Below are 21,546 nucleotides of genomic sequence, written 5' to 3'. Positions count from 1 at the left end.
TACATTAAGGTGAGAAATGTGTCTAATGTGAATATCCATTTGGATTACAGCTGGCTGAGGGTCCTAACCTTGTGGCCCCCTCGCCAGTGCCTCACTTACGGTTCTATTCCCCAGAATCTTAATTATGTGGGGTCTTTGTTGTGACACAACAAGAAGTGTTGTGAGGCACTGGCGAGGGGGCCACAAGGTTAGGACCCTCAGCCAGCTGGAAACCAAATGGATATTCACATTAGACACATTTTCGCCCAGAGGTTTGAATATCGAATTTGATTTGAACTGCTTTCTTAGCGATTTTTAACCCGAACAGTAGCGTATATGTCAACCTTTCCCAATCCTTTAACATTGACCCCATATCAGAATCCCTTTCTCTCTTTTTTTATCGTTTTTATCATCTGCTCCCATCACGATCCCTCCCCCTGTGTGAAGGGATATCGATTGATTGCAGGATAAAGAGATATACTGTTGTAACAGATGCGTGGACATCCATAGGGTGTGTTGGCAGTGGTTATACACGCACCCGATCCACTGATTTTGTGTATTTAGATTATTACTTTGAGTATATAACTCCCTTTCCCTCTCCCCTTCCCCCTCCCTCTCTGTATTAATTTATTTTTTTTATTCATGTATAATGCTAAGTCTATGTGATATGCATGTATGTGAGTGTTGAGGCCCATTCTGTCCCAGCTACACTGAGAATGTTTTTAATACTAGTTGTTATCAATACTTTTATCATACACTTAGATTTATTAAAGTTTTTTAATTTTTATTTTTTATATATATTTTTATAATTCCAATCATTTTTTATTTGGAGTTGATATTCAGACATCTGCCTGATGCTAATTCCTCTTAACGGTTCGTCTGTCGAGAGCATATTGATTTATCTCACAGCATGTATGTTGTGCCGACAGACCAGTCCCCTCCGTACATTTAGGTTGCGCCTCCATTCGCTGTGCATTGTAAGCACAGAGATGCGCAGTGAGCCCGTTTCTACCTGTCATCATGGAAATGGAGAATTCACTAACCAAAAAAATGGCCGCGCACGCAGTCTTTCACTAAATGGCGGACGCGGCTACAAGAAAATGGCCGCCTAATTAGGAACAATGGTTTAGACTAAGGATGAGCTCCGGCGTGTTCGCATGCTGCACGTGCCGATCCCGCCAGGAAGTCGGCACGGCGCAGCGCTAATCACAGGCAGTGAGACATTTCCCGAGCTCTGCAGCCACACATCGGGAAATGTCTCACTGCCTGTGATTAGCGCTGCGCCGTGCCGACTTCCTGGCGGGATCGGCACGTGCAGCATGCGAACGCGCCGGAGCTCATCCTTAGTTTAGACTATTTAAAGACAGCAAAGTGCCTTTTTGTTTATCCCCTGATGAAGTCATGTGATTGGTGACATCACGCGTAGGGACGGAATGGGCACTTCATACTGACTGAGGCTAACGAGCTCGCTGCTCGTAGGAGATTGATCTGTTACATTTTAATGTGAGTACATATTGATGGTTGTGAATAAAGCTCTATTCTGTTTTAAACATACTACACTATCCGGTACCCCCTTGTCCTTTATTATCAGTTCACCCACTTGTGAGGCCTGGAGGCAGAGACAGGACCCGCGCTGGTCCAGGACCCCAAGACCACAGCCACCGGTATTTACCTTTTTGCGGTTTACCTAGTACCGCTAGGCATGGAGGCAGAGACAGGACCCACGATGGTCCAGGACCCCAAGTAAAGACCACAGCCACCTGTATTTACTTCTTTGCGGTTTACCTAGTACCGCTAGGTAAGGGGCCACTGCTCACTTTAGTGTGATTTATGCACGAAGAGGACACAGATTTATTTTTTCCAGGCACTTCACTTCATTTCGTTTGAGCACATTGGACTTTTTGTATTTCACTCTAGAGGACATTATCACATTGTATTTTGTGTTTTTCCACTTATGCACAGAGCTGCATGGTATCTGGACTCTCCCTGCTATTAGACCATATTGGACCATTTACTGTTGTGACGCTGTGTGATTTATTGGAGTTCTTAGGTCACAAAGCACTATGCACTTTCTATGCGTTCTTTTGCACGTTCACACAGGAAGTTTTTTACATGATTGAGGTTGCACACCGATTTCTTTGCAATATTTATTCCAGTTTTTGCTTAATTTTTTAGCTGGATTTGGCACATGTATTTATATTTACTTGCACAGGATTACACTTATTGATTTTATAAATTTTTTATATTGCACATTTTTGCAAGATTTTGCATTATACATATTTTTGGTAAAAAAAAAAAAAAAAAAAAAAAAAAATAAATTTTTTTTTTTACCAGTAATGGCAGCGATCTGCGATTTTTATCTTGACTGCGACATTATGGCGGACACAATTGGCCAATTTTGACCCATTTTCGGGACCATTGTCATTTTTACAGCGATCAGTGCTATAAAATTGCACTGATTACTGTAAAAATGACACTGGCAGTGAAGGGGTTAACCACTAGGGGTCTAGGGAGGGGTTAAGTGTGTCCTGGGGAGTGTTTCTAACTGTTAGGGGGATGGGCTACGAACAGCACTTCACTGATCATAGCTCCCGATCACAGGGAGCTAAGATCGGTGAGTGTGTCACTAGGCAGAACGAGGAGATGCTTGTTTACATTAGCATCTCCTCGTTCTTCAGCTCCGTGAGACGGTCGCGGGTATCCCCGCAGCCATAGAGTCCGCGGGACCCGCGACCCGACTCACGGAGCTCCCGATTACAAGGCGGGAAATTCAAAGGAATGTACCTGTACGCCCATTTGCCCAGCCGTGCTATTCTGCTGACGTAAATGTACATGCGGTGGTCGGCAAGTGGTTAAGTGGGTAATTTTCACAAAGTCTGCTGCTTCAGTGTTTTGAAATCTTTTTGTCAGATGTTACTATGGTATACTAAAATATAATTACAAGCATTTCATAAGTGTCAGAGGCTTTTATTGACAATTATATGAAGTTTACGCAAAGAGTCAATATTTGCAGTGTTGACCTTTCTTTTTCAGGACCTCTGCAATTCGCCCTGGCATGCGGTCAATCAACTTTTGGGCCACATTCTGACTAAAGGCAGCCCATTCTTGCATTATTAATGCTTGGGGTTTGTCAGAATTTGTGGGGGGTTTTGTTCACCCGCCTCTTGAGGATTGACCACAAGTTCTCACTTCTCAATGGGATTAAGGTCTGGGGAGTTTCCATATGGGGACAGTTGAGAGAAGTTGCTCTCAGAGGATGTTTTTGTACCATTCTTTCTTCATGGCTGTGTTCTTAGGCAAAACTGAGTGAGCACACTGCCTTGGCTGAGAAGCAACCCCACACATAAATGGTCTCAGGATGCTTTACTGTTGGCATGACACAGGGCTGATGGTAGCGCTCACCTTTTCTTCTCCAGACAAGGTTTATACCCCTATCACAGTGAGGATTTTTCAAGTGCTTTTGCAATAAAAGCGCCTGAAAAGCTCACGAAAACGGCTTCCCATTAAAATCAATGGATGCTTTCACACTGGGGCGGTGCATTGGTGGGGAGGTGAAAAAACTCCTGCAAGCAGCATGTTTGGAGAGCTTAAAAAAAGCACCTCAAAAGCGCCCCAAGGTTTTTTCTGAATGCCCCAAACAAATGGATCGGATTCATCAGAGAAAATTACTTGACCCCAGTCCTCAGCAGTCCAATCCCTGTACCTTTTGCAGAATATCAGTCTGCCCCTGATGTTTTTCCTAGAGAGAGGTGGCTTTTTGCCTCCCTTCTTGATACCAGGCCATCTTCCAAAAGTCTTTGCCTCACTGTGCGTGCAGATGCACTCACACCTGCCTGAGCAAGCTCTGCACTGGTGGTGCCCCGATCCCGCAGCTGAATCAACTGTAGGAGATGGTCCTGGCACTTGCTGGACTTTCTTGGGCGCCCTGAAGCCTTCATCACAAATGCAGTGGAAACATTTTTTATGGGATGAAGTTAATTTTCATGGCAAAGAGGAACTTTGCAATAATTGCAATTCATCTGATCACTCTTCATTACATTCTGGAGTATATACAAATTGCCATCACAAAAACGGAGGCAGCAGACTTTGTGAAAATTATTATGTGTGTCATTCTCAAAACTTTTGGCCACGGCTGTACATTGCAAGGATTTTTAACAAACTTTGTTCAAAATGCATCCAACTGCATCCCACTGCATTAGGTGTAAAATGGCCCTTACTGAACGACCCCTTAAGGCTAGGTTTAAACCCCTTTTACACTGATGCGCTTTTGCCACACTTTTCCAAGGCAACAAAAGCACTGGAAAACTATTCTCCAGTAAATCCTATGTAGCTGTTCACACTGCAGGTGCACTACACTTTTGAAAAGTCCTGCATGCTGCATCTTTGGTGCAGGTTTTCAAAAGTGCACCAAAAAGGCACCTTCCATTGTAAGTCAATGGGACCGCATGTGTGAAAGGGCCCTTGGACATGCATCTAAACCATAGCCCTGCGTTAGGATTGCTTTTCAGAGCCACTGAACAGGTAGTGATTGGCTGTTTCAACCCCATAATTACGCCACAACTGCATGCATTGCAAGCAGTTGTTGGGCGTTTGCAGTACTTCCGCAATTGCTTGAATAGGTAGCATTTGGTGGGCTAATGTTGGATAATTTTTGCTGCAGAGCATCACGACTGATGCATGTAAACACACCCATCTGCTGTCATTGCAACTTGGAGGGGAAAGGGGCATTAAACTCGACTCAACCGCACATTTTTAACATTCCCAACCACAAGTCTAAATGAGCCCCATGAGCTCCAGAGATCTTATGGTTAATGTTTCTGACCATTGCCAACTATGAGCTACTAATCAGGGGGGAAAACGCCTAATTTAATTTTTCTGGGTTTTATGGCATAGAAATTAGAGCCCTTTGGATAGTAATTGTTTCTCAAAGAAAGGATTGCTGGTTATCTCAAATCACACACTGATTATGCTCTGTGGTCAGTTCAGAAGCATAATCATGTGACTAATGCAGAAACACAGCATCCGGTAGTAGTAAATAAACACATTACACAAAACAGCTCAAAATGATCTACTATTCCAAAATAGACTGTACCAATTAGTTTATAATTTTCCACAAAGAATACTAGTTACTGCGTCTGTTAGCTATGGGGCATAGCCTGAATTGACCTTATTGTGTTAAAGAATGTAAAATCAAGCAACCGATAACACCAATATGAATTATTCCTACCCTGCCCTGTTGCATAGAACAGTCCACGCAGCCAACCAGAACATTTCCATGTTGAACTCCAGGGATCACTTGTAGCCTCTCAAAATCACTTCCCAGAATCACCACATCACATCCAGATGCGTAAGCCTGTGGAGAAGATAAATACATTTTATTTCACAAATTAAATTAAGCCATTTATTTTTAGCGAGTTGGCATTCATTGCTTTCAAGGTTAGTGTGCACAGCAAGATGCTGCCAAGCATTTGCAAAGCAGGTTTCCTAGAGCCAGTCGATATGAGTGCTGGCCATTACTTTACACAAGCTAATATTTCAGCAAGTTTAGGACTATTCAAAATGTGCTGAAAGCATGTTGAAGTCGAGAACTAACTCTTTTTGACAACCAGGATTATGCCCATTATGATTTGTGTTAACATTCTCAAAGGAGAAGTGAAGGATGCATAGGACACTGTCCTGTTTGTGGACTTTATCCTGTGATTCAATAAAGAAGATTGTACAGCCAAGAATAAGTGTCGGCTTTTGCATTTATTTGGCATTCTACCTATGAGTACATCTGAGACAGTACATGGTAGCTCCATTTCCTGGAATCCTCCAGAACAGTCACATGAGAGAGAAGCTCCACCCAACATCAGGAAGCAGAGAAATGAATTGCCTGCCCCCCTTTCACACTCAGTGATTCCAGCCCCTCAAAGATGTACCAAAGGCCTGCACAGCAAACAAGCATTATAGGGTGAGGAACCTGCCCTGGTAAGGTGTGGGAGCTAAAAAAGATGGCTGCTTGCACGACTGTCTGGGAACAGGATTAAAAAGGTTTTTACACGCCTTCCTGTAGCAACAGCCACCAAGAAAGCCAAAGTGAGAAATTTTAGTGAAACTTCTCTAAGAAGCCCAAAAGGTAAACTTTATAGGCGCTAATAAAACTGTAAACAAATAACATGGTGGAATTGAAGCAACATTACATGGCCTAATCCTGGACAACAGTACAAAGAAGCATTTAATGAATGGGTGCAATTGATCTAGATATACTGGTAACGCCACAGTTTCTTTTTTTTTTTTTTTTTTTTTTTTTTTTTTTGCCACCTCAGTGATTCCATTAGAGACTTCCTCCACTTTATCAGTGTCAATTCTGTCTCTTTTGATTTTCACATCATGTGTAGCTTCTTTTTTCTTTTCTTTTTTTTTTTTCTTCTTTTCCTCCCTTCTTCTTTTAAATACTTTATTTACTGTTTCTCAATAAAAAACCGAACTCAACCAAATACAAAAAAAAGAGAAAGATAACAAATTCATTAACAGAGTTCATCCTACCCACCCAAAAACCCCCAATCCCGCCCACCCCTGTTCCTGCAGGAGGATCTAGAGGACAGCTGCTAATACATTGATGGACTCATGTCACTGTCCACTTCGCCGGCCCCCTAAGTACTATCTATAAATTGCTCGGCAAAACTCCAAGTCTTTTTATACCTTTGCCATCCCTCCCATTTACCTTCTCCTACCTCTCCCTCCCCGGGGACAATTCCTCTGCTATCTATAATTTCGACGTTGTACACCTCGTTAACGCTAAGTAGCCAGTCCCGGATATTTGGTGCAGCCGGGTCTAGCCATTTTGTTGCTATCTGCTTTTTAGCCGCATCCAGCAGTATGGCTACCATAGAGGAGCGATAACTCCTCACCGTCTTTGACGTGCCGTGAAAAAGGCATACCCATGGATCTATCGGGATAACCTCTCCTGTAATTACCTTGATCAAACTTATGATTTTTCCCCAAAAAGTTTTAATAACGTGGCATTCCCACCACATGTGGGCCATCGAACCTATAGAGGTGCAGCCCCTCCAACATAAGTTGGATTTGGTGTTGTCCATTTTGGCGAGTCTGTCTGGGGTGGCGTACCATCTTGCTAAACATTTATAGTGAGTTTCCATTCTCCTGGAATCCTGTGCTGCCAAATGTACCAATTTCAAAATCTTCTCTAGGGTGACTTCACCACATTGTGAACCTAATTCCCGTTCCCACTTTCTGATGTACGGGGGCACCTCCAGCTCCAGTCTCGTGCCCAAGATCCTATAGATTTGTGAGATAGTCCCACGCGGCTGCTCCCTCTCACAGAGCTGCTCGAGTGGTCTGTATTCCCCTTCACCCCTAAGTGGCCCTGGGAGCTTTTCAGTGAAGTGCGAGAGCTGAAGGTACCTCCACACGTCCAGAACCCCAATCCCCGAGTCTGCCTTTAACTCGGAGAATGTGCGTAAGCTTCCATTGTTACTAAGGAAGTTTTTAAGTTGGATACCTTCGTCTTTTAACCAATTCCCCCCCACCTCCCTCGTCCCTGGCTCAAAAAAAGGATTATCTTTCATGTAAATTAAAGGTGAGTTAAATGTCCACTTATTCTGTGTGTGTACCAAATCCCAACATTTAAGAGTGTTTTGTGTCAAAACCGCTGTGTTAGTGCCCAGTGCTCGATATTTTGGTGGATTCCATACTTTCCTACGTAAATCAGTGTTACTCATGTAGTGTTCTAATCTGACCCATCTTTTTTCAGTATCCTTTTTGGACCATTCAATAACCCGTGATATTGTGATTGATATGTAATATCTATAAAAGTCCGGTAGGGCCAGCCCCCCCTTTTTTTTCCCCCTACTCAAAACCACGTAAGAAATACGTGGTTTTTTGCCCCCCCAGACAAAACTCGCCACCAGTCTCCTTAAGGCTCCAAAGTAATACAGAGGAAGTGGGATGGGGAGCATCTGGAATTTAAAAAGTATCTTAGGGGTCAGTATCATCTTAACCGCATTCACGCGACCAAGCCACGAGAGCGGTCTCGTAGCTAACCTTCTAGTTTCCTGCCTAATCTCATCCAGCAGTGGTAAATAATTTTTATGGTACAATCCATTTATGGAGTTGGAGAGTTTTACCCCTAGATATTTAATTTCCTCTTTCCAGGGAAATGGAAATACCTGAGCGAGGTGGGAGGCCTCGTCCTTGTCTACGCTAATATTTAGGATCTCCGACTTTTTCAAATTGACTTTGAAATTTGATAGTTCCCCGTACCCTCTGATTACTCGGAGCAGGTTCGGGAGGGTAATTCTGGGGTTGGTAATAAAAAATAGTATATCGTCGGCAAACGCCGCGAGTTTGTGCTCCTCCCCTCCCGTTCCCACCCCGTTGCAATCTGGGTCGTTGCGAATGGCAGCGAGGAGAGGCTCAAGAGACAGAACAAACAGTAGAGGGGACAACGGACACCCCTGCCTAGTGCCGTTTTTCATCTCCAGAGGCTCTGATAATACCCCATTGACCCTAACTGTAGCCATAGGGTGACTATAAAGGGACTTCACCCAGGAGATATACCTCTGCCCCACCCCCATAACTTCCAACGTTTTCAACATGAACCCCCAGTCTACCCTGTCAAACGCTTTTTCCGCATCAACTGACAGGAATAGAACTGGGGGTCCCTTGCGTTTACCTAACTCCAAAAGGAGCGCTGCTCGTACACCGTTGTCTCTGCTCTGTCTCCCGGGTATGAAACCCGCTTGATCTGCATGAACCAGGGATGCCATTCTCTCCTTCAGTCTCCCAGCCAGAACCTTTGCGAAGAGCTTCACATCTGCATTCAACAACGAGATGGGCCTATAACTGGAGCATAGCCTATCGTTTTTCCCCTCTTTTAAGCTTAAAGTAATTGAGGCTAACAACGCCTCTCTTCCCATCTCGCAGTTATTACCCAGATTGTTCCAATATTGGCACAATCTAGGGACTAAAATGTGTTTCAACTTCTCCAAATATAATGTGGTGAAGCCGTCGGGGCCTGGGCTCTTGCCTTTCGGGGAGGATTTGAGGGCTGCCATGATCTCTTCCTCCCCGATCGGTCTATCCAGAGCCTCTCTCTCTTCCATTGTAAGCTCCGCCACTCCTGCCTCCCTTAGGAACTCCTCGACCCTCTTCCCCTGTGTAGGGCTGACCGTTCTATTTAGGCCTATGGAGTAGAGCGCTCCATAGAACTTTTTAAACTCCTCTGCTATACCTGTACTAGTGCTGATAAGCTCTCCTTTTTTGTTCTGTATTTTGCCTATGAAATTCCTGTCTTTTTTCTTTCTGATCATTCTGGCCAGGTGCTTGCTAGACTTATTCGCCCACAGGTAATTTTCTTTTGTTAATCTATTAAGGGATCTCTTAGTTTCCTGATCTATAATATCCCTCAGCTCCTCCCTTTTATCGACTAGTCGGTGGAAGATTTCCTGATTAAATCCCCTTCTCGCCTTGTGTTTCTGCTCCAAGATAAAAATTTCAGCGAGCAGCCTCTCCCTTTCCTCCCTTCTCTTTTTTTTAATACCCGCTCCCATGGAGATAAGGACCCCCCTGGTAAACGCCTTATGTGCTTCCCATAGAATGGAGTATGAAACCTCTCCTGTATCGTTCGCTTTAAAGTAAAAGTCAACCTCTTCTTGTATCTTCCCCAACACTTTTGGATCTTTGAGCAGAGATTCATTCAGTTTCCACGCATAAGTCCCTTCAACCCTGTCAGGGAGCCGCAACGTTAAGGTGACCGGTGCGTGATCTGAAAGTGAAATAATCTCAATTTTAGTTTCCTGTACTTGCTCCAAGAGGCCATGGTCAACAAAGATGTAGTCTAGTCTCGAATACGTCCCGTGCCCAGGGGAGAAGAAGGTAAAGTCCCTATCCTTGGCGTGTTGCGTCCGCCAAGCATCTACAAGGCGGCAGTCAAAAAGCCGCCGCCCAATTGCGGCAGTAGAGGCCCTGCTCGTCCCCTGTGCCCGGGACGTAGTATCGATACCAGTGTCCAGGTAGAAGTTGAGGTCTCCCGCCAATACCACCTCTCCCTCTCTGAAATTCATCAGCCTCGTCAACACCTGACCGAGAAAAGACATTGGTTTCTTATTGGGGCAATATATATTCGCCAGAGTGAATATCTTATTTCCGATGTTGCCCTTCAAGAAAATATACCGGCCATCCGGGTCTGTCAGTCTATCTATTAATGAGAAGTTTGAAGACTTTGAGAAACCAATTGCCACCCCCTTTGCTCTTCTGATGGGGGAGTCACTATAAAACCATTGCGGCAGGCCCGGAGAGAAAAGCCTGATCCTAGACTCCAGCACCAGATGAGTCTCTTGGAGAAAAACTATGTCAGCCCCATAATGTTGCAATTCCTTCAGAATTTTATGTCTTTTTACGGGAGAGTTGAGGCCCTTTACATTATATGAGAGAAACTTGAGGTCAGGCATTACTTAGGCTCACGGCCCTGGCCGCTCCTCTCTGCCCTTCTAAGATCCCCCTCGCAGGAACACCCCACCCCCCCTTCATCCCCACCCCTGAACACCCCCCACCCCGGCCCCTCCCCCCATCCCCCCGGCTGCCACCCAGCCCAAGGCCCGCTTGTAGAGGATGTTCCAGATCCCGTACAGCGCGCACTGCTTCGAGGGGTGGTGCCGATAAGCCGGCAACCCGTGCCGCCCCCCCGCTACGCGGGGGAAGGTGGTGGGGAGAGAGAGAAAAAAAAAAAAAAAAAAAAAAAAAAAAAAAAAACTCTCCCCCCCCCTCCCCCCCGCACGGAGGGAGGTTTAAGAGGACAAGAGGCTAGCGCCCCTACTAGGACCCACACCCCCCCCCACCCCCCGCACAGCCATCACCTTATTGCACTATAGATTGCCCAAAGTCCCGAGTCCCGTATTCTTAGTTACTCACAACAATCCCCCGGGGAAAAAAAAAAAAAAAAAAAAAAAAAAAAAAAAACCCCGAGTCCCCCTCATACTCAAATGAACTTAGTGGAGCGATCATTATGGTTCTTATCTCAGTTCCTCTGGCATCGTGATCCCCACACTTGCGCAAAAATCCTGAGTCTCTTCTGGAAACCTCATCCTATGTGTTCTCCCGTCTTTGACAACTAACAGGGATGTTGGGAACCCCCAGCTATACTTCAAGTTGGCCCTTCGAAGTTGATCTAATAGAGGTCTCATCTGTCTTCTTCGTGCTAGGGTTCCAGCCGATATGTCCGCGAAAATCTGTAGGTTTTTATTTTCGAAGCAGATTGGGGGAGCACCCCTGAGATTCCTCCATATTTTTTCCTTATCTTCGTACAAGTGGAACTTCACGATAACATCCCTGGGGATATCTTGATTGAGATTGGGGGGTTTCCTTACCCTATGGACCCGATCAATCCTGAGGGCCTCCTCCACCTTTCTACCCAAAATGGGGTTGAATATTTTTCTCACTTTCTCCCCAAGGTCTTCATTCATTTGTTCCGGGATGGATCTGATTCGCAGATTTTGTCGCCTGCTCTGGTTCTCCTGCTCTTCCATTTTGTAGGACAGCATGCGATTTTCGCTCTGGATCTTGACTATTTGATCTTGGAGTTCAGAAATTGTCTTTGCTTGCTTTGCTGATACCTCTTCTACTTCTTCCACCCTATGGAGTAAATGGCCCATATCTGAGCGTACATTCATGATTTCCGATTTTATCACTCCCTCCAGTTTAGCAAACATTTCCAGCATTTCTGTTCTATTCATGCCACGATCCATATTTCTTTGCTCTTCCGGGGTGTCACTCATCACTCCCCCCTCCAGACCCGAGTCCTCCTTAGGCCTAGCCCCCTGTCCCCCCTTCTGCTTCTGTTGTTCTTTTTTCTTTTCATTTGTTCCTGAGGGTTTCATATCCTGCCCTGGACTCTTTGGGTTTGATTCTGTAAGATATTTTTGAATGGTGCTAGTATTAAGGCTCTCTCTTGAGTTTTTAGGTTCTGCTGTTTTTTGGGACCGCCCTCTCATGCTTCCACCGGGTATCCGCTTTTGGGGTATCAGACCCCCTCTCACGACGTGTTGCTCGGTCCCTCCTGGTGGTGCCTACCCACCGCGTGCACATAAAGAAAAATAGAGGGAAAAAGAAAAAACCAAAAAGAGGAAAATTGTGAACCAATGCACACAGAGTCCAAGGAGGAGCCCTCCTAGCCCTCCTCGCCTGTCGCAATCCTTATCGCCCGCCTAGGGAGGAGTCTTTACATTTATGCTGGGTTTTTCCTTAAGTTATGTCAGGCTTCCAAATAACTGGAACCTGAGAGAGTGACCTTATCGGTCCCCCTCCTTATATCTCCTCCAGAGGCAAGGCAAGGACCCTGGGGTGATGTACTGTGGAGTATATGAGTCAGATCTCAAGCGTGCGGGGGAAGTCAAGCCACAGACATAGTACCCACAGTTTGTTCACAGATTCGCAGCCAGGTCCAGGAGGGGACACACAAAATTCCCTGCGCTCAGACACTTTTCAGACCCTGATTATGCAGGAAGTTATCCATCCATAAACCACTATGCTTTCCAGTTACTTCTCATAAGGATATGCAGAGATTCCTACCTTTTCTTCTGACGCTGTCTCTAAGCAGTAGTCCTCCTTCAGCGTAGGATCGCAGTCCTGATCTTGGGTGAAAAGCAGGGGGGGAGAGAAAACTCAGGGGGGGTCGTCAGGTGTCCGGTACGTCGGGTAGCAGTTCAGACGGACAGCACGCTGTTTGAGCGGCTTCACTACCCTTCCTCCCGCTCTCGCTCTCTGGGCTTCTCCTCCAGCTGATAATCAGCTGTTTGTCTGCTCGTTTCCAGATCTGTCACGTCCCAGCCAACCGGCTGGGTCGTATACTGTGTATGTGACGCCGTCCGTGGGCGCGGGGGACGAGAAGGGGGGGCCCTTCACGGGAGCCAGGACATCCCGGTGGAACACTTACACCGGGATCGCTGCAGTGTATCGCCCCGTTCGCAGCTCTCTCCCGTCCGGAGCCGCTCGCCCCAGATCCTCACACAGGCGCCGGCATCAGCCCCTCCCCCTCACGTCGCGTCCTACGTCACGTCCTCATCTCCTCCCCCCCACAGTTTCTCCTTTAAAGGGAAGTTCCACACAAAAATGGAACTTCCGCTTTTTGGAACTCTCCCCCCATCCGGTGTCACATTTGGCACCTTTCAGGGGGGAGGGGGGTGCAGATACCTGTCTAATACAGGTATTCGCACCCACTTCCTGGCATAGACTCCCACGGGAGTCTACGCCTCTTCCCGTCCCTCCGCGCTGTCTCCTGGGAAACACACAGGTCCCAGGAGATAGCGGGGACCAGTTACCTCGCGCATGCGCAGTAGGGAACCGGGAAGTGAAGCCGCAGCGCTTCACTTCCTGATTCTCTAACCTAGGATGGCGGCGGCAGCTGCCGAGAGTCGAGTGAGTGATCGGCGTCGGCTGCCGACATCACTGGACCCTGGGACAGGTAAGTGTCCATTTATTAAAAGTCAGTAGCTGCAGTATTTTTAGCTGCTGGCTTTTAATATTTTTTTTTTTTTTTTTTTAGGTGGACTCCCGCTTTAAATGTACTGGTGGAGAGACCTTTTAGAGCCACATTTTGTAAACAGCTTAAGCCTGGTACACACTGAGTTTTTTTCCGTTCAACTAGGGTGGATATAAATCAATGCTTTAAAAAAAAAAAAAAAAAAAAAATCAGATTTTTTTGATTTAAAACTGTTTTTTTTTTATTTTTATCTAATTTATTTGAATAAAATGCTTTTTGAGTAAAAATCTAAAAGATAGTTTTCTATTTAAGATACATAAATAATTGAGTTTATTCAGCATGAAATGGAGCTTAGTTATGTAGCATGAGGCTGTATATTCTGCAAGATTTAAATTTTTGGTAAACTCATTCAATGAATTCAAGCTCTGCAAACTGAGATAACATGCACTGCATTGATGCATTCACACAATTTCACAGTCACCAAGAGATAAAACAAAGTTGAGGAATATTCCTTTATCCCATTGTTTTGCAAATCTATGTACACTGCAAACTGTACAATTGAATCAGTTCGGATACCGCTGTTTTACTAATCTGACAGCATATTACTCCTGTTAGCGGGCATCCACTCCCCTGCTACTGCCACATCCCTCACCTTGTTGTGTCACTGCCGCATCACCAGCCGTCCCATTAAAGTGAATGGGACTGTCTGTGAGTCAACAGCGCGTCAGAGGAGAAGCAACTGCGGGACAGAGATGACAGTTGCTCTTTAAAAATTATGATTTAACCCTTTCACTGCCAGGTCCGTAGAGACCTAAAAAGTGCCTGCAGGTGGCCAAGTCCGCATGCCGTACAGACCTCTTTTCTCCGTCTCCTATAAGTTTATGGTCACTTCAATGACCACAAGCTTATATCAGAATTGTTCAGCAGACTGATTACAACCCGCTGATCAGAGTTATTAACCCCTAATGTGACCACCCCACCCACGCCGCCGCCTCCCTGTTCCTTGCCACTCCACCTCCCGCTGCCAACTTTCACTTAGAACCACTCCCCCCACTCTCCTCTCTCATCCCCTTCACCCCCCTTCACCCCCCCCAGCACCAATTACCCCCCTCCACCCGATCCGACCCCCCCCAGCAAACCCGCTCCCCGCAGCCACCATGATTAGCCGGCATCCCTCCTCTGCCGCCGCTCCCTTCAGGTGCTGCATGGGGATGGGGGGGGGCAGATGTGTCCACACAATACCTCTGATCACCCCCTATACTGCCACCGCACCCCCCGATCCATGGCCACTCCGAGCGGCATCTCTACTTCCCTACTTCCCTACTTCCCCTCCCACAGCTTCCCCCATGCACAGATCTCCTATGATCTGTCAAGCTGGAGATCGCGGGAGGGGGGGCGCTTGTAGCTTGGGAGGCTTGGTATACATGTGTAAACCAACCCCCACCTTTACAACAGATATAGGCAGCAATCGCTGCTATATCCACTGGCAGCTAAACGTTGTAACTGCTAGTGTTACAATGTATTAGACTGTCATTTTATGAATGAATGGAATCTCTATACAGATTCCATTCATTCATGTAAAGTGCTACAGACAAAGGGACTATCTTCAGTCCCTTTCTCTGTCTCAAAAAAAGATATGGGGGTCCGTTTAGACCTCTGAAATCTCACCAAAGAAGATGGATGGAATCCCCGTCTGTCTGTTTTTAGCAGACTGGATCGGATGCAGGCTGGTGTAAAACAGACACATGTCCATTTACATCAGCCTCTATATAGAAAAAAATGGGTGGTCCAATTTGGCCCGCCTGAAAAATGGACAGGCAGACCCGAGCGGACTGCATGTGTGAAAGGGGCCTAAGGCCTTGTTCACACAGGACATACACAGCGTACCTTTACAGGACGCAGAGGTGTTCCGTGCATCTCTGTGCAGGCCGTCCCATTGACGTTATTTGGGATGTAGCACCTGCATTAACAGAGCCGTTGCTCCCAATTTTACATCCATGTAGGCCCACATGCATGTCTCTGAGCTCACACTGTCTGGTTTGGGGTGGCGTACCCACACGGATGTCAGATTGGGAACAGCAGCTATGTCTGTGCAGCCGCTGCATCCCAATTGACTCAAATGGGATTGCCTTTACGGGGATGTATGGAACACCTGTGCAGGTAAACATGGCCCCCCATGGGCGTACATGTTAGTATGCCACATGTGAGAGATGCTATAGTAGCAATTTAGCAGGAATTTTGTTATGTTGTGTTTATGTACACTATTAATGATTTTAGTGTATTTTTAGCAAAACATTTGCGCAAATATCATGCTACCTTAAAAAAATTAGTAGCACCTTTGTTTTTATTCTACTGGCCATGTGCTTTCAGAAAATATATAGTTTGGGGGGGGTCTTTTACAAAAAGACTAAAAGCTGTAAGTGAAAAATGAAAAACTCCAGATTTTTAGAGAAATTTTTGGGTACGTTCGATTTTCACCATTTTGCAAAAAGGCGCAATGTAAAAATATTTTTTTTGTTATTTATTAACTCTATACAGGTTAAGCTTTTATATTTAGTAGGGATTTAGCAGGAATTTTGTAAAATTAGCTGTGTTTTTATCTGCCAATAATGGTTTTAGTGTATCTTTTGCAAATATATTGTTTCGATAAACATTTGCGCAAATACCGCAGTGTCTAAAAAAATCAGTGGCACCTTTTTTTTTATTTTAGAAGTCATATGCTTTCAGAATACACATGGTTTTGGGGGTCTTTCACAAATTCTGAAAGCTGTAAGGGAAAAATTAAAACCTTCAGATTTTTAGAGAAATTTGGATATTTACATTTCTGCGTACGTTCGATTTTCATCATTTTGCAGAAATGCACAATGTAAAAATTACAAATATTTGTTAACTCAATACAGGTTAAGCTTTTATTTTTAGTAGGAATTTTGTAAAATTTGCTGTATATTTATCTGCTAATCATGATTTTAGTGGATTTTTAGTTAAAATATTGTTTTGATAAACATTTGCGCAAATATCGTGGGACTTTAGAAATCAGTAGCACCTTCTTTTTATTCTACTGGTCATGTGCTTTCAGAAAATGTATGGTCTTTTACAGACTTTGAAAGCTATAAGTGAAAAGTAAAAGAGCAAAGGATTGGAAAAATGGTCTGGTCAGTAAGGGGGTAAATTCTTCCGGGGCTGAAGTAGTTAAATCAAGTCAATTTAAATCACTTTTAAAATCATGATTTAAATCACTAGTAAAAAAGCTTGATTTAAATCAACTCTATTTAACCCTTTCGTTGCCAGGCCTTGTGCTCCATTTTTACCCTCAGGTGGCCAGACCATTTTTGCAATTCTTTGCTCTTTTATTTTTCACTTATAGCTTTCAAAGGATTGCAAAAAATGGTCTGGCCACCTGAGGGTAAAAATGGAGCACACGGCCTGGCAGCGAAAGGGTTAAATCGAGTTGATTGAAATCAAGCTTTCTTACTAGTGATTTAAAACATGATTTAAAGCGATTTGATTTAACCACTTCAGCCCCGTTAGAATTTACCCCCTGCGGGGGTACTTGAGGACTGGAGTGCTTCCTTTTGTCTTTTTTCTTATCTGCTGATAATTCAACAACTTTTCGTAGCTCTGCTTCAAACAAAAGCTTACCGTCAAATGGTATACGGCAAAGACAGCTCTTTGATGAGTTATATGCTGCCAAAGTCCCCTACAGGCTGAGCTGATCGGCCTTCTTGCATGAGCGACTTATTCTCACTTCTCCTGCTGATGTGACTTATATTTGGCAGTTTGGCAACTTACAGTATATTTGAGGACTTTTGGGTGCATTCCCATTTTTGCACTATGTTTGGCCAAAAAGAATGTATATGGACCTGGGATTATTCATGCGTTTAGTGGTACCAACAAGTTTACACAATACATAGGAGAAAAAAAAAAAAAAGGGAATTTTAAGATACCGGAAAGACCCATAAAGTGCATACAGTAACACAAAATGTTAGCTGTATTTTTGACAATCATAAAATAGAGCTGTATGGAGTGACCGTTCAGGTCCGCTGAAAAAACTGACAGGCGGATCTGAACGGTCCGCACGTGTGAAAGGGTCCTTACAGGAGTGAATTTCCCTTCCTAAGGACAGATTTTTTTATCATTTCCTATTGTCTCCCTTTGTTTGTGTAAGTATGAGTTGTATGTAAGTCGGATGTTTTTAACTCTGGGACTGCCTGTTCTCAAGCCCAATACCACAAGATACATATAGTAAAATACTACACCATATTTTAGATTAGAAAAAGAGAGGTCAAGAACATCACAGAAGCTGAGAGGTGGATTTGCACATTCAAAAACAAACCAGAGCAATTCCGAGATGTATGGGCGGGCTGGATGTACTATTACTATGAGATTAAAGACTGATGCGTTTAGCTTTAATCATGATAACTATGTCTTTCTATAATAGCTGACTCACTCATTACTGCATAAAAATTGTGGGGACAATCCAAGGTACACTCTGATGTGGTACTTCAATGTACACTATGGCTGACACTCTTTAGGTTTTTTTCATTTGTTTCTTTCCTATTGTATTATTGTTGCTCCTATTGCATTTTCATTTTCTCTCTTTTCTTTTTCTTTACTGCACGAGTGTCAATAAGAAAACTTTAATTTTCTTGAATGGAAAAACTGACAAGACTCCAAAGTAGAGGTGCTCCGAAATTTCAGCCACCGAAAATTATCATCCGAAAACGGTGTTTTTTCATTGGGCCGAACAAAAAAAAAACAAAAAAAACCAGCCGATACGAAAAGGGGGCGTGGTCCGCCCCGGGTGCTGCCCATTGCGGTAGTGTCATCCTGGCGCGCCCAGTCCTCCACCCCCTCCTCGCCGCGATCTCCGTGTTTCATGGAGCAGATTTGCCCGGCCGCAGTAACAATATCCCACCTCATGTGATAGACGACACACTGATCCAATGGTGGGACATTGAATCAGCGTGATGTGAATACAGGAGGCGGAAAACTGTTACTGCGGCCTGGGTAATTCAAATCCAGCTCTGTGACACACAGAGATTGCCGCTGATGCGGACACATGCAGGCTGCATATGATGGGCACTGGTTAAGCTGCTGGGCACTGGCAAGCTGTATATGATGGGCACTGGTGGGGCTTGCTGGGCACTGGCATGCTGCATAGGACAGGCACTGGCGAGGCTGCTGGGCACAGGCAGGTTGCATGTGACAGGCACTGGTAAGGCTGCATTGAGCTCTTGTATCTGCTATAGGTGCACCGAATGGAAATTTTGCTAATAATATTAGCAGTGTGTTTAAGTTTAAGAGATTGCAAATACGATACAAGAGACGGTTAGAGACTGAGGACATAATACAAGATATGGTTAGAGACTGCAGACTGCATTTTTCTTGACTTTTCTTGCACTAAAGGTGCCAATAATGGCCAACAATAAATTCATATTAATCTGATGATATTAAGTTGAATATAATACAATTATATATAAAAAATATAAATTTTTTTTAAAACTAATTTTTGGTTTTGGTTTTCGGCCTAGTGCATCCTTTATTTTCGGGACCAAAATTTCCATTCAGTGCACCCCTACTCCAAGGACATTTTAATGATTCCATTCATCAATACTCATCAGACTTTACATTGATAGCAATGTAGGTGCATTGTACTTTCTTTAACCGCTTCCCAACCGCTGCATGACGATATAAGTCGGCAGAATGGCACGGGTGGGCAAAAGGACGTACAGGTACGTCCCCTTTAAGAAGCGGCACTGCGGGTGCGCGCTGCGTTCTCCGTGACCGCATGTCCTGCGGACTCTATGTCCGCCGGGTGCCCGCTATCATGTCACGGAGAGGTAGAACTGGGAGATGCTTTTGTAAACAAAGCATTTCCCCATTCTGTCTAGTGTCATGACAGAGATCACTGCTCTTGTCATCGAGAGCAGTGATCGCTGTCATGTGTGTTGAAGCCCATCCCCCCCACAGTTAGAATCACTCCCTAGGACACACGTAACCCCTTCTTCACCCCCTAGTGGTTAACCCCTTAATTGCCAGTGTCATTTACACAATAATCAGTGCATTTTTATAGCACTGATCACTGTATAGATGCCAATGGTCCCAAAACAGTGTCAAAAGTGTCCAATGTGTCCACCATGTCGCAGTCACGATTAAAATCACAGATCGCCCCCATTACTAATTAAAAAAAAAAAATAATAAAAATGCAATAAATCTATCCCCTATTTTGTAGACGCTATAAATTTTGCGCAATCCAATCAATATATGCTTATTGCGATTTTTTACCAAAAATATGTAGAAGAATACATATCAGCCTAAACTGAGAGAAAAAATAGTTTATATATTTTTTGGGGGATATTTATTATAGCAAAAAGTAAAAAATATTGCGCTTTTTCAAAATTGTTGCTTTTTTTTTGTTTATAGCACAAAAAATAAAAACCACATAAGCGATCAAATACCACCAAAAGAAAGCTATATTTGTAGGAAAAAAAAGAATGTCAATTTTGTTTGGGTACCACATCGCACGACCACGCAACTGTCAGAGAGACGCAGTGCCGAAGTGCAAAAAGTGCTCTGGTCAGAAAGGGGGCAAATCCTTCTGGGGCTGAAGTGGTTAAGAGAACCTATATGTCAAGGGTAGTTAATTAAAATTCAAGGAGGTCCGGTAACTAAAAAAAATTTCGGCTGAGGTCCGAGTCTGTGCCATTAAAGATAGTACAGGACTACTTTCCTTTTTTTTGGTGCAAGCCACGCTTTCTTGCACTTTCCTTACGGTTTCCTCCACATACTCCTGTAATACTCTGTAAATGTCAATGTAAATGTCCCCAATAGTGTCCCCCCTTACATCAGGTGCCCCTACCAGAGTATTTAATTACATTGGGTGCCCCCATCAGACTACCCCCATAAATCAGTTGCCACCATCAGAGTATCCTCTTACTTAAGGTGTCTTCATCAGAAGACCCCCTTACATCTGGTGTCCCCATCAATGTGCCACCTTACATCAAGTGTTCCCATCAGAGTGCCCCCTTATATCAGGTGTCATCACATCAAATAATCGGTGGTGTGCATTTCTTATGCTGAGGTACCTGGATGGTTTATGCGCATCTACTTTGGGGAGCTGACTTTTGGTGATCACAGAGGAGATCCAGAAAGGCTGCACAGCATCCAGCTAGTTCCTATGGAATCCAGGCTTGCATGACCTCCTGTAATTAAGAGGTCCACCTTTTCCGGTAAGCGCATTCTTATGATTGAAGTGGAGATTATTGGTGCCTTATGGAAAAGGATCAGCTTCCTGTTGCCAAGAGGAATTGATTATTTTTGTGTGTTCACAAGGACTTTTTCTTATTATTTGCGCTGCACTAGTATTGTTTTAAAGCTTGTTATTTAGGTTGGTGAATCCTCATAGTGTTCAGCTTGCATTCCTGTTCATTTCATAGTTTGCGCCGATTGTCCTTAGTATTTTAGTCATCATCACATCGTGTGTCCCAATCAGAGTGCCCCCTTAACATAAAATGTGCCCACCAACATGCCCCTTATTTTATCTTAAGGGACACTCTGATGGGTACATTTACGTTAAGGGGCATGCTAATGAGCACATTTTGTTGCGCCCAGAGTGCCTCGTAACACTAGAGTGAACCTTAACATAAAATAAAGGGGCACTCTGATGGGCCCGTTTTATGTTAAGGGGCACTCCGATGGGCCCGTTTTATGTTAAGGGGCACTCCGATGGGCCCGTTTTATGTTAAGGGGCACTCTGATGGGCCCGTTTTATGTTAAGGGGCACTCCGATGGGCCCGTTTTATGTTAAGGGGCACTCCGATGGGCCCGTTTTATGTTAAGGGGCACTCCGATGGGCTCGTTTTATGTTAAGGGGCACTCCGATGGGCCCGTTTTATGTTAAGGGGCACTCCGATGGGCCCGTTTTATGTTAAGGGGCACTCCGATGGGCCCGTTTTATGTTAAGGGGCACTCCGATGGGCCCGTTTTATGTTAAGGGGCACTCCGATGGGCCCGTTTTATGTTAAGGGGCACTCCGATGGGCCCGTTTTATGTTAAGGGGCACTCCGATGGGCCCGTTTTATGTTAAG

The 21,546-nt window shown here is 44.6% G+C and overlaps 1 protein-coding gene across 2 annotated transcripts in view; it reads right to left on the bottom strand.

Moving 5' to 3' along the window:
* The window catches only part of DMXL1 (Dmx like 1), a 268,508-nt gene that overhangs the window by 192,907 nt on the left and 54,055 nt on the right, over nucleotides 1-21,546 (bottom strand). For both annotated transcript variants that reach the window (XM_073624666.1, XM_073624667.1), the window contains exon 2: nucleotides 5,207-5,332. In XM_073624666.1, the coding sequence (XP_073480767.1) occupies nucleotides 5,207-5,332 (126 nt within the window). The remainder of the gene's footprint in view (nucleotides 1-5,206; nucleotides 5,333-21,546) is intronic.

Source organism: Aquarana catesbeiana, linkage group LG01, assembly GCF_042186555.1.
Source record: "Aquarana catesbeiana isolate 2022-GZ linkage group LG01, ASM4218655v1, whole genome shotgun sequence".
Taxonomy (NCBI): domain Eukaryota; kingdom Metazoa; phylum Chordata; class Amphibia; order Anura; family Ranidae; genus Aquarana; species Aquarana catesbeiana.
This window is presented reverse-complemented; position numbering and strand designations above follow the sequence as displayed.